The following is a 13,990-nucleotide window of genomic DNA, read 5'->3' on the forward strand; positions in this document are numbered from 1 at the left end:
AGTACCTGTGAAAGCAATAACTGCATTTCTTTGTGCAAGAGTAGTGTTAAACCAGCCCCTCATTCTTCAGACTGCCAGTGGCTACAGAGAGCTTTTCATTAGCCAGTGACAGTAGTAATTTTATTTTTCACTAATCTTCATTAGTTTTTTCTTACTTTACTTTCTTACTTGTTTATATTAATGCTTCAATAACTGTTAAGATGTGGTTTAGTTAAGAAACTGTAGCATCTCTGGTTTGTTGGGTTTGGGTTTCTTCCACTTTGGTTGGAGAAATTGCTTCAGCCTAGGAAGAATTCCGTGTCTGCACAAACCCCATGAATGATCATGACCTCCCTAGCATTCAGACATTTGCTGTGTAATGTTGTGGTGTCATTAAAGACTGTCTACATAAGATACACTTTACTTGAGCTGATGAGCATCACATGTATCTTCTAAGAAGGCTGAGCAAGTGAAACATCTTGCCTCAAGATGTCACAAGTGATACAGGCACCTGGCCTCTGGTTCTAGTTTGCCTGAGCAGAAACACTTGAGAAAGACCAGAGCTCTTTTGCTTTTCTAACTTCTTGTCCTAGGCTGTCAGCAAGTCTCCTAACACAGCTAGACCTTGATTAGATGGAGACAAGGAACAGAACATTTGCAAAACAGATCCTGATTTTATCCTACATAAATTCTTCTGAAGCACAGTTCAGACCTAGGAACACCAGGCAGTCCAATCATACAGAGCTGGAATTTTCATGATACAGTGGTCTACAGTACTTTGATTCCTTGGCCATAATTCTAAAGAAATTATCAGTAGCAATATAGCACCAAAATTATAGTAAGGTTGAATCACTTTTGAATACTTGAGCTTCACCAGAGAAATCAAGCTCCTCACTGTCAAATCAGGCTCAGAATCACCCCTCAAACTTTAATGGGTGTCTGGCCTTCAGTATTGATTAAAACATTCTCTACTCTGCTGGTAGTCAGAGATCATTTTTTATAAGCTTCCAGCATCCTGTAGGACTAGTTCCATATAAAATACTCCTGTGCTTAGTCAGAACCAGAAGACTGAAATGTTCTGTACAGTTGTGTTTAGCTGGACATCCTACACCAGTAGAAGTAGGTGTGGCTCACACTAGAGCAGCTTAGAGATGGGAACTTCCTGTATTTTTTAGCATCTCACAGATTCAGGAGTGTTAAGGTTGGAAAAGACCTCCAAGATCTCTAGTCCAACCATTAACCCAGCACCACCATGCTTGCCACTAAATCATATCCCCAGGGGCCACACCCACATGCCTTTTGAGCTTTCCAAGGGATGGTGATTTCACCACCTCCCTGGGCAACCTGTTCAATGCTTAACTGCTCTTTCAGTGAAGAAAGTTTTCCTGCTATCCAATCTAAACCTACACTAGCACAACTTGAGGCCATTTCCTCTTGTCTTGTCACTTGTTATCTGGGAAAAAGACTGACACCTTGCTACAACATCCTTTTAGGTAACTGCAGAGAACTTGTTTGTTCTTCCAGGTAACAAGCAACAGGATGAGAGGAAATGGCCTCAAACTCTACCAGGGGAGATTTAGATTGGACATTAGGTGGAATTTCTTCTCAGAAAGGGAGGTTAGATATTGGAATGGGCTGCTCAGGGCAGTGGTGCAGTCACCATCCCTGGAGGTGTTAAAGAAAAGATTGGATGTGGCACTTGGTGCCATGGTCCAGTTTCAAGGTGCTGTTCAGTTGGTCATAGGTTGTATTTGATCTCAAAGGTCTTTCCCAAGCTAAGTGATTCTGTGAAAACTGCCTCCAATGCCAGCAAATACTGACACATAGAGCAAAAAGGTGCTGAAGTTTTATCTCTGCTGCAGAAATAATTATCTCTTGAAAATGAGGGTCTCTAGACTATTATTAGTTAATATTGCAAATGCTAAATTGAAATGGTAAGCATTGCCACAGACATCTAGAGAGGAATTTAGATATAGTGCATTAGAAAGCCTTTATGGCAGTAGTGACATTTCCAGGCACAGACATCTTGATAAGAAGTATTTCTTTATGGGTTTTCTGAAGCACAATGACCTATTCAATGCTTTGCATTCTCTTTGTATAGACAGGGTTGTACACACACTTCTTAGATCCCCAAGACAAGTTGCCAACTACAGGCATCACAAGACCATAGGCTTTCCAACCCTGCAGGCCTACATGCCCTCCGGCAAAGCAGCACAGGACTTAAAGAGAAAAAAACAAAAAAAAGACAACTTCTTTGTGTGTTGCAGTTCACCTGCTTCTTTCATCCACATGGCAGTATCTGACTGTTTGCACCAGAACATTTGGAATGTTTTTGAAGTTGTACCTCTTCCTTTCAAGCACTGAAATGGTTTTATAATATGTTAAAGCCTACCACCTGTCACAGAGATTTGTGTATTCTTGTTGTAGTGTGGAGAGGGCCCACCATATTCTATTTTAGTCATTCATTGACTCCTTTTGGTCACAAGGTGTTTTATGAGATTATTGGTAGCACTACTTCTTTTCCTATGGAAAAGAGATTCCCTTTTTAACTCTTAAAAAGGGATGGGGAAAGGTGGTTGTGAGCCAATTCCAGTACAGTATTCAATTTGGGCTGTCCCAGATCTCAAGAAATGTAAATATGTACAGCTGAAAGATCAGATACAGAGAAATGTTTTCAGCCAGCAGTTTATCACTACCAAGTTAGAAAGCCCCGAGAGCTCTGAGCTTTCAAAACAGTTATTTCCACACTGTTACCCACCCTGCCTGAAGGAACCGTGTCGTCTTCCTAGCAGGCGTCATTGCCTCCAGTGTAAGACCTGTGTGCTTGTCACTGCCTGTTTCAGAAGAACAAAAACCCACATATGCATGCATGTCCTGAACACTGCGTAAGTGATCTAAGAACTGTCATTACATGCTTCACTCATGGCTTTTCTTGGTCCTGAGGGTAGGCAAGAAGTCAGCATAGATCCCTGCACAGAACAGAGATGATCCAAACCATAGAAGTCTGATGTTCCATTAGCCTTCTGTGACTTCGCATTACATTCAGCTTTTCTATTCAATCTCAGAGCCTACCTCAGAAGCTCATTGAGAGCATGGATCATGGGTCAGGGGGTGGTGAGGCACTGGCACAGGTTGCCCAGAGAAGCTGTGGAAACCCCATCCCTGGAATTGGTCAAGAGCAGGTTGAACGGGGCTTGAAGCAACCTGGTGTAGTGAAAGGTGTCCCTGCCCAGGGCAGAGGGGTTGGAACCAGATAATCTTTAAGGTTCCTTCCAACCCAAACTCTTCTGTGATTCCAGGGGTCAGACTTTCAATAGCTTAGCACAAGACACTCTTATAGCACAGCTTATGAGGGCAAACTATAGCCAAAAGAGGAGTTGTTCAAGTGTTCCTGTGCCTGCCTGGGCGTTTTCCAGCATGGAGTCTCCAAAAAAAGAATCTTGCAAAAAGATGATAGTTTTCTCATCATTTTTCCAACATGTATTTGTGGAGATTTGGAGGCTGTATATGGACAGTGAAGTCTAGATTGCACTATCACACTAAAATTGTCAGATCTTATGAAATAGGAACAGAAAGCAGTTTTAGCCTAACCAATGATGGAAGAAGCTTCTGTTACATCAGGGACCATAGAGATACAATGTTTCCCTTAAATTCTTGACATGGCCATATTTAAGCTATTAATGTGTTCTGGAAATCTATGGTTTACTGAGCCATCTTCAGAAGATAATGTTTTGAACAACTGTAGGTAGCAAATGAATATCATATGGCTTAAGGATAGATTTGCAAATGGAGAAAAGGTAAACCAGTCTGTTACAGGAAATACCTTTCCAGTTTATGGAAAACTAGGAACTTACTGACAGGGTTAATGCTCACCATAGTGCAACTGGCATTGAAACAAAGGCCACCAATAGGACATATCCAGGAAGTATTCAGTAGGCTTATCACCCCCTGCACTACCAAAACAGTGATGTTATTCTGATCTTCAAAGTTTATCTATTTGATCTCCAAAAGCTTAGCATTTGTTTCTAGATGTGAGGTATCAACATGACTAATCCATCTGATGTCTGGATCCTGCAATGTTTCACTTCACAGCACATATGCAGAAATTACCTCCTAAAGAGAAATTTTCTTCTTCAGGTATGTGAATTATTACTGGAAGACATTCTATAGATGCATTAACCTAACATATTGGAAAAAAATAAAACATCCCTATAGTTTAATGAATGCTCAAGTTTCCTGTCCATGTTATTCTATGCCATTCCCAGGTTTGTATAGAAGGTATTACCCACCTATTTGGTCGCCCCTGTGAGATCTGCTTTTCCTTGTCCTGTGGCATTGACATTTCTGACAGCTCTGTCCTCTCCTCAATACAGTAAGATGTGTCTCTTTGGTTCCACAAAGGCCATGACTCTTTCGAGCCTAATTTTATTCCTTTACTTCCTCTCTGTAATGGGAAGGAAGTGAGTTTGCCTCCTTCTGTGGATCTCTGCCTGCCCTTACCACGTAGCCCCTTCCTCTGTCCTACCAGGACCCAACTGAGGAGCAAGCTGAAGACATAGTAAAACCACAAAGATTAAAGGATGGAAGGATCAGCATGCATTCTGTTTATTGTTAAATACAACATTGTAAATAAACCGGTATGTCAGCAATTCTTTTATTACTCAGTTTAGATATCACTGGGGAACAAAAACAAAAACCATAAACCAGCCTTTTCAGAAGGCCCTCAATGAAAGCTACAAACTGCCTTTGAAATTCAAAGAAAACTCAGTTCCTGACTCCAAAGTACCAGTAAAACCCCAGACTTGATGTTTCCAATCTATTGCCTTTTTTTTTTCCAATGGAGAATCAGGATGGAACAATGTTGCAATGTTTAATTCTTCACAGTTTCAGCAAGCACTCAGCTGACTGCTGTAACAGTAACTTGCTTAGAAAGCAAAGCCCTAAATTAATTTTCTACAGCAGACTTGTACACATTACAGTTTCCAACCTTTAGGGCCACATTCATCATCCTTCTGACCAGAAAAAAGACACCAATTACTGAACCATTCCATTAGATTGAAAACAGTAGAAATGGAGTAAAGATTCTTGGAAAAAATTTACACATCAGATCACACTTTAGGAAGTTATTTCAGCAGAAACTACATGATGGTCTAAAAAACTGACCTTTTTTAATAGAAGTCAGATTTATTTGTATTTTATATGATGACTAGTAATTTACTTCTCACCCACCCATTTGAGAATATTCAGGACTCCAGGCATATCTTCAGCCAGAACCAGACTATTCAAATCATTGTTGGTCCATCCATGTACTAGTTACAACAAGGCCTTCTGTGACTAATTATGGTCTGCAGCAGGAGAGGCAGCTTCAAAGAATGAGAATCTTCAGACACACTAGCAGTTCCTTTGGTTCCCAAATTCATTATTTATGTGGATTACATTGAGCTGACAGATTTAACTGGGCTGCTGAAGATATGGTCAAAGAAGCAGAGTCACTCCCTTCCCTTTTATTGTCTTCTGAAGACATAACAGTCATATGCATCTGTCACTAGAGAGAGGAAGTTCTCCATCATTGGACTTCATTTGGGGTTTTATAGGCTGTTTCAGTAGCATTTGGGAATAGATCAATATAATATGTGGTAGGGAGTTGTATTTCTTCATGATGCACTGTAAATCTTTTATTGAAGATACTCCCACCATTTATTGTCGAAAATCAATAAAAATAAACCTTGTAAAGTTAAAGCCTGGCAATGGTTCAGCACAAATCAGAGAGAAGGAGTAAGAGGCACTGAGCCTCCCTCCTCTTCTTGGATAATTCCCAGATTGTTTCTCAATGAATATTTAGTAACACTTTTCAGCAATCTAGGAACAAATTTAAAAAATAAGAAATTATTCAAAGTTATGAACTCTTTGTGGTGAACTCAAACAGGACTTTTGATCCACCCTGGTGGCTTTCTGGTACTGATTTCAGCTGTGGGTCAAAACAAAATATCACCCAGGATATGTTGGATGTACCTGAGACTTACCAACTCAAGAGACTGACAAAAGCACATCAGACTTGCTCAGGTCAGATTAAGGGAGTTATTTATGAGCATTGGAAAGCTGGAAACCAACCAAAATAGGTAGAAACTGGGAAGAGTTCACTGGGCAGAAAAGTTTCTCCAAAGTTAACAGAAGTTACTATCATTGGGCATGATGCAGTTACTGCAGCATCATTGTTTTGCCCTATGGCTATTAATTCCCTATATACAGCATTGTAGGGAAGATCTTCTGCTACTTCCATGAAATTCAGTTTTGAAGGTAAGTGGAAAATGGTTTGGAATTATTTAGTAAAGGGGAAAACTTCCCAGTACTATGGCCAGCACAGAGAGATCAGTCTTTGTATCTAAGATCCTACCTAAATAGTATCTTAGTCTATTGTATCAATTTATAGAGCGTTATTTAAGTACCTTAATAATTTATACAATCACATGAGTGCTGACTGCAGAACCTATAAGAATGCAGTGACTGCACTTCCCAAAGAAACAAAAACTCTCATGAACTGTTATTGAAATCAATACCCAAAGAACAAGAAGGTATTTCTCAACAGACTCTGTTCTTCCTGGTATCAGCAGGATACTGAACAATTCTAGTGGTAAATAAATGACGTGTCCCTGAAAGGGATAAGTACAACACAAGAGAGATTTCTCAGTGTGTGAAGAAGGAGACAAAAAGTTACTTAAAAGCACAAAAAAGGCCACCCATTACTAGAAAAGGAAGCCAACACAGTTACATGGTGCAAGAACAGGGGGATGGAAGAAGTGTGTGGTACCTTTGTCCTGTTGGGACACCCAGCCAGCATCACAAGACTGTACTGGCAAAGCCCTTGACAGTCTTGAATATAGAAACACAGGATGACACCCAATTTTAAAGGAGGAAAGAGTGATTAAGATAAGGAAGTGTAAAGCAAATTGAGGCATTGTTTTTCTGAATCATCTGCCTTTTGCAAAGCCCGCAAGCTGTCACCTCATTTTGGATGATCCCCTTCTAGCATGTAAACTGCAGTCCCTGTGAGTGGGACAGGATGATGGTGCTGCCTCACCATTCAGTTTCTTTTTCCCCTATGGCTCTCTGTTTGCCTGTTGCAAAGCCACAGAGAGCTCATTGTGAGTGAGCATGGGGGCTGCCTGCCCCAGCACTGTCACAGTTCCTTTACATTCCTTAGCATTTACAGGCAGTGGAACACTTTGCACATTTCTGCTGAATCCAGGGAATAATAAAAAGGCAAATACAGCAGTGAAGTTCACTGAAATAAGCAAATTTTGCACCTTCATAGGAAAAAAAGGAATTCTCTTGAGAAAGTTGGCAATGAAAGAAGTGGATTATGTCAAGGATAGCAAATTACTTTTATTGGAAAATAAAGGTCTAAATTACTCAAAATCCCGTTCCCATTTAATTAAAAAGAGAGCTAGATGTGAGCAATCAGAGCTTCAGGTTCTGTCACATGTAAAAGTACAACCAAGTCACCTACAACACACTGCTAGTCTAGCAAAGATTGTGTTGTGAGATACCAGAGCTGAATTGCCTGCCAAGGTTTGGGTGGAAGTACTCAGTTTAGCACATAATCTGGTTTTGACGAAGCAGCTTTTAAAATCACTCAGACTCGTAGTTCCTACCAGCCAAATTCACTTGTACAGCTGTTCCCTTCCGTGTGAATAACTCTGCTGAGCACACACCACACAGTCTGCTCTCTGCTGCATCCCTGCTTGTTTGGGGCTTCAGAAGGGAAGGAGCAGTAAAAACACTGGCCACTATTTCTAAATTCCTGCCTCGGTGCCTGCAGGTTACACTGCATACCACTTCAAAGAGGACACAGAAAATTTGCCATCCTGACTCAGCAACACTTTACAGTAGCATAAATAACCTTGCAAGGTGGAGGCCAGCTGAAGACCCTCCTAGTAGATCAGTGCTATTTTTATATTAATTTGTCTGCAAATAAACATAATTTCACCTGTTCCTCCATAATTACTGCTATTTAGTTGTAGCTTGAAACTATACAATATCTGTAGCTCTATCATCACTGCTTCCTTTTTCTGTATAAGGAAACCCAGAAAGGAGTTTTTCTTGAAGAACCAGCTTAAATTCAATTAATTTATTCCATCAATCTTTCATTGAAGTCATGGGTATCCTACTGGTATCAGTTCAGAAGCTTTCAACAGATTTCTATCAGGTTTTTCACACACATGCTGTCAAACTTATTTAAGGACTATCGGTTTAAAAAGCTAATAAAAAAATCCCAACAAAGTGAAAGCATTGTGTAAGAGCCTAATCACGTTCTCTGCAGGAACACAAAATGACAGAAGGTGATACTTCTCAGTTCAGAGCTAAGTAAGAATAAATGCTGGAAGAACTCTGGGAGGACAAGCTTGTTGATGGTCATGTGCTTTGCTTCCAAAAGAAGCACAGAGCCACAGCACACTGTTACCCAAGGGTAAAGCACATATGGTTCTTTACATGACAGCAACTTGCACTGGTATATTTTCCAGAGCCAAATACTGCATTCACAGAATGATGCTGTGCTAAATAAAAATTAACCCATGTGTTCAGCCCATCATAAAGTGTTACTAAAATGGTTGTATCAAATATTCATTTTGCCAAAGACATGGAACATGGATGATTGCATAGGTAAAAACTTTGGGGCTCTTTAAAAATTGAAGTATTTGTCTTTTCTTTCACTTCATAAAAAAAAAAAAAAATAATTGGAATCCAAACTTCAATTTTCAAAGAGGCTGCTGCAGCATGGAAAACAAAGTCCCTACTTTTGTGGTAGGTGAAACAGTGTAATTGTTACTGTGAGGTGTTCTGAAACTTGTCTCAGCTTACATCACTGCTATTGGTGATCATCTAGGGCATAATGTCTAAATACAGCCTCAAGTCTATTTTTTAAACTTTCCTTGTAAGAATTTGCTTTTTTTTGTCTCATGCTTCACATTGGCTAGTCCCTCCACCTACAATATCCACAATCAGTAACTCACCCAATAATCAACATTATTGTTTCCAAACAAGGAGCGTTGTCTGCAGCATAGCAACTTGTGGGGACAGGCACCCCACACAGCCTGTCTGTTCTGTCACCCAACAGTGGTCTGACCTCAAAGCCCACCATGATAGGCTTTCTGGCACAGACCTTCACAGAAGGGCTCCACAGAATCATAGAACAGACCAGGCTGGAAGGGAACTCAAAAGATCATCTGGTGCAGTCTTTCATGTGACACAGAGCCTTCATGAAATCATTTAGCATCCTCTTCAAAATTTCTAACAAGGGGAACTCCACCGCATCTGTGGGGAGGTTGTTCAGAGAATGATGGTTCTCACTGTAAGAAATATCTTACTTCAAGGCAAATATGAATGCATTGACATTACTGACCAAAAGAAACCCATTTGTAGTGGAAGCATTCACTCTTACATTCATTACATAACCTGTAAGCAGCTTGGGAGATGTAGTCCCATAATCATATTATTCTCACCTCAAACAGCTCTAGAACAAGCAAAGAAGACCTCACTGAGCTTTTGAACTTAGGTCAAGCTGAAATGCCCCAGAGCAGTAGCCAAAGAAAAGAGGTGTCCAATAGTGGCACTTCTTTCCAGTCTGGAAAGATCCATTTCACTGAAACTCCTTAAGGCAAGAAAGAGATGGCTGAGTCCCTCCCCCATTATCAAGTGCTGCAAATAAAGTAATGCATTCACATTTTAAAACAAATGAAAAGCCAGATCTGACTGGTTAGCCAAGAAAGCCCAAAGTGGTTCTCCTGGGCTATTCTAAGCCTCGGGAAGATGGTGCCATCTCAAGCTGCAACAAAGGAAATATAGGTTGCATAGTTGGAAAAAGTTTTTCACGGAGACTCATAACATTCTGGAATAGTCTGCCTGGGGAGGTGGTGGAATCACCATCCCTGGATGTGTTTAAAAACAGACTGGATGTGCCACTGATGCCATGGTTTAGTTGAGGTGTTGGGGCATGGGTTGGACTCAATGGTCTTTAAGGTCTCTTACAACCTAGTCATTCTGTGAATTCTGTGTTTTACCAGCAACAAAACTGAGATGCAACTTATGAATCCCTGAAGTTATTGCTATCTTCTCTCTCTGCCTTGATGGAAGGACAAAAGATTCTTAATTTATAAAGCTTCATTAACTTACCTCTCTCAGTACCTGAGCTAATTTTGGCATCTTTACAAATCTTTGCAGAGGACTAACAAGGCTCTTAAAGCCACTTCTGCTAAGCCTTCCAACAGTGTTGTACTTAAGAAGTGCTAAAAAATTCTTTGCACTACTTTGTTTGAAACTGTACAAATTCTTTCATCTGAAGGGCTGTTCATCACATTTTCATCCTTTTTGTGGTGAAAGCACTAAAAATTAACTGACCCTCTGTTCACAAAGATCTTTATCATTTAACTCTCCGAACCAAAGGGCATCTTAATGCCACCAGAGTGGGAAGAGAGGAAAAGAGACAGTCACACATTATTTCACAGACTTCAGTAATGGCTTTCACAAAGCCACACAGCAGCACAGCTCGGGATGTTCCCCTCCCACTGCCCTCAGCCAACTGCAAGAGAGTCAGTGAGTGGAAGCACTGATCAATCGCTGGGGTTTGCATTCCTCCCCCAGCCACTTCTCCTAACTGTTGGGATGACAGTTGCATCATCTTCATGTGTTACCCTGTTTTTAAAATCTACTTGCAGATTAGCACAGAACACAAAAACAGTTTTCTGGGCTTCTTTTACTTAAAGAAGGTACAGCGATAAAAGGCAAGAAAACAATTTTTCCCCCTAAATACTTGAAAGAAAATGTATTTGTTACTTCCCTCAATAGCTGCAGTTTCAAACATGCCAAAACAACAAAAAGAAAAGGTCACTAGTGCTGACACATGCCTCTTCTACATTCAAAAGATGGAAGGAAAAGCCCTTATTTCCCTTTCTGTACTTGGCTTCTCCTTGCCTGTGCCACCCCAGAGCTCCCTGGGGTTTGGCTCACCATGATGGCAAGGCCTGCTGCCCTCTTCATCCTTTCAAAAGTGTAGCATTCAGCCTTCTCTTCACTGGGGACTGTCCTGGTGCTTATGAGGCGAAATCCATCTTTGAGCAAAGTGTCAAGCAGCAGGCCTAGCACGTTAGTACCATTAATCAGCTTTCTCTTATCAGGCTTTATGGAAACATACCTAAAATCAGAGGGAAAAACAAAAAGGAAAAAGCAGTTACAGCACACTTTAACTACTTTACAGCACAGATCAGCCCAGCTGCACTGTGTTTACAGCAACCAAGGCTCCAGATAATTTTTTTTTCTTTTAAGGATGACTTGACTCTTTCCTTCATAAACAGTAATTCTCAGTTCATCCAGTTATGTGCTGGGGAATAAGCACTTCCCTTTCACACCCTCCTCCACCACAAAATTTATTTTCTTAAGAAATATCTGTGACAACCCCCATCTTGTCTCAACAGAGGAGAAATAAGCAGCAGGCTCTGCAATGCTGCAAGTTTTTCAGGTAAGAGTAAACAATGGACAGCAGAGTCACATTCACCCCAAGAGCATCACTCTCCAACACACAGGATCTCTCTCTACAAACAGTGACATTTATTGCAAAGTTACCTTGTACAGCAGGTCGTGTGGTAACAAATATTAAAATCACTTTCACATGGCCTCAAATGATTTTATTTGATATAAAGTAGAGTGTAAGAATCTATCCAGACATTCTGAGGAGCAGAAGTCAGGTAAAAACACTATTACAAAATGTATAAACTGACAGGTGAAACTGTTCCACAGTTCACAGGCAAGTACACCAAACATTCATGGAAAGCACAAGAAAGGCAAAAAAGTCCATGTCACCACAAAGACTAAGGAGATAGAAATTCAGCAAGGCAACATAATCAAATTTTACTTATTTCATTACTCAAGATCAGCTTTTCTATTGATCTGCAAAGGGAAATTTTTACCAATTCTGAAGAAATAAATGAAAAAATCAGAAATATTTTCCCCACTACTTAAGTTGCCATAACCTACTCAACCAATTGCTAGTCCATTAAAATTAGTATTATGTTACAAAGTTAAGGTTTGGCACACAAACATATATATTGCTTCACAAATGCAAAGTAGTTTTTATTCTAATTGTTTAGCCAGAGAAACCTGGAAGAAAGATAAATTTTATTTTCTTTAAAAAACAATCAAAAGACTGCTGTGTTGGTTCATATATTCAAATAGAATATTTTTGGAAATATTTCAATGAAATTTCCATAAAATTCCAGATGTTCTAACAGCCACAGGGGACAAATTAGGTTAACATTTTCTTATACAGTAAGAACATGTCTCCATACAATAGAGACATCCAGCAAAAGATAGTTTAAAAAAACCTAAGTAGTCATTAGAATACAATACTGCTATCACAAAAATTACTGATACACAGTTATCTTAATAAAAACAGAACCTGGGCCTGAATTCAAATAAAATCCACTGTGAAGCATATAGTCAATAATCTGTTTTTCCTCCCTCCCCCTAATAAAAAGTTCTACAAAAGCTTTCCAGTCCCCAAAATGCTGTCTCAGTTTCAATGAAGTTTTTAACCCTTCTTGCCATTCTCTGTTTCCTGTTTTCCATATGAAAGCCTTTTACACCATAAGCTAGTGGAGATTTTAGGCTTCCACCCAGTAATTTACTTTACTTTGTTTCCTCACTGTGTTTTTCATGTTCTGTGGAAGGCGATACTGTGAAATCCTAAAGTGAGTGAGGAGGAAATTGCAGAGAGAGAGAAAAACCCAAGAGCACTTACAAACAAACATCAAGAACAGTACTTTAGGAAGCTGAGAACAGGCAAATCAGTGTAACAAATTAAACTGGGTGTTTCAGAACTAGAAAACGATAACATTGAACAGAAAGAAAGAAACATTTTTCTTTCAGTTTCTTTAAAATGAGCTTTGCTAGCACATAGTGTGCACTTCATGAACTGCAAGTCACAAAGACGTGTCTGTAATGAGAAGTCACTCCAGGGACAGTACCTGGCCACGAACTGGTCACCAGCAGAATACTCAGTCCCACACAGAAAAACCATATCGTGATGAGAGGGTCTTTCCAAAGGAAGTGGAACGAGTGGTTTCTGGGAAGCAAAAGGGCTGTTCCAGCCCTGTCCTGACTGCTGCCCTGTAAACACAGTGATCTGCTCAGCTAGTGCCTCAATGGTGGTACTGCAGGAACCAAAGATCCGGAAAAAGGCCTGCATTTCTTGAAGAGAAAAACGCACTTCCAAGATCTCCAGCCTCGGCTTCAGCAAATGTTCTTGGCTCAGGAAGTTGGCCAGGGGGTAGAGTCCATAGAATTCTGCTTCTCTCTGCAGCCTCTGATAGTCTGAGAAATCAGTTGGTAAGGACACCTGGAGAGTCCTCAAGAAGTCCATGATGTAACTAAACAAAGCTCCATCCCTGTCCACAAAAAACTCTCCATTCACCAGTTTAAATTCCTGGTCATCGTCACTCACCATGCGTGCCAGCCTGGACTCAGGGAACTGCTGCAAGGTGGCAGCCCGGGTCACAAACCTCACACCTCCCACACTCAGAACGACCACCTCTCGACTGCTCATGGCTGCCTCAGCCACTCAGGAACTGCAGCTCTCTGATCTACACCTCTGTGCCTTGATCCTTCCTAACCTGCAAGGCAGCTGCAAAAACCATTGCATGCTTTTAGCAAGTGTTTGGAGTGAGGTGTGGAGCAGCAACAGGATTCCCAGGCAACAAAGATGTAAATACCATGTACAATAGTTTTGTTTGCTGGGTTTGGTTGCTTGGAGACTTTGAATTCTTGGAATTTAATGTTTTATTTTTGAAATGAACAGCTTGCAAGGACTACCAGAATACAGTGAATTGACTGTCACAATTTATGAGACCTTGGGAGAGGCCAACGAATATTCCTGAAGGATGGCACACATTATATTTGTTTTCTAGAAATGTCAGTTCAACATTTTCATTCTATACACTGCTGTTCACACTACCACTGCAAA

General features: G+C 40.4%; 1 protein-coding gene and 1 long non-coding RNA gene across 2 annotated transcripts in view; one reads left to right on the top strand and one right to left on the bottom strand.

The window, feature by feature from the left end:
* LOC141728211 (uncharacterized) overlaps window positions 1–13,414 on the top strand; it is a 95,469-nt gene extending 82,055 nt beyond the window's left edge. The window contains exon 3 of the long non-coding RNA XR_012579034.1: window positions 1–13,414. This exon is cut by the window's left edge and continues 25,331 nt beyond it. This is a non-coding gene — a long non-coding RNA (uncharacterized LOC141728211).
* KCNRG (potassium channel regulator) lies at window positions 10,779–13,955 on the bottom strand. The gene is made up of 2 exons (XM_005482395.4): window positions 12,996–13,955; window positions 10,779–11,167 (listed from the first exon to the last, which is right to left on the bottom strand). Exons 1-2 carry the CDS (start codon window positions 13,571–13,573, stop codon window positions 10,915–10,917), a joined length of 831 nt encoding a protein of 276 aa, XP_005482452.2. The 5' UTR covers window positions 13,574–13,955; the 3' UTR covers window positions 10,779–10,914.
* Window positions 13,956–13,990: the final 35 nt, after the last annotated feature.

The sequence above is a fragment of the Zonotrichia albicollis genome, chromosome 2, assembly GCF_047830755.1.
Source record: "Zonotrichia albicollis isolate bZonAlb1 chromosome 2, bZonAlb1.hap1, whole genome shotgun sequence".
Taxonomy (NCBI): Eukaryota; Metazoa; Chordata; class Aves; order Passeriformes; family Passerellidae; genus Zonotrichia; species Zonotrichia albicollis.

Coding starts and splice junctions, on each gene's coding strand:
- KCNRG (XM_005482395.4), bottom strand. CDS start 13,573: ATGAGCAGTCGAGAGGTGGTCGTTCTGAGTGTGGGAGGTGTGAGGTTT. Junction 11,168..12,995: donor GGTGACCAGTTCGTGGCCAG/GTACTGTCCCTG, acceptor CTCTGATTTTAG/GTATGTTTCCATAAAGCCTG.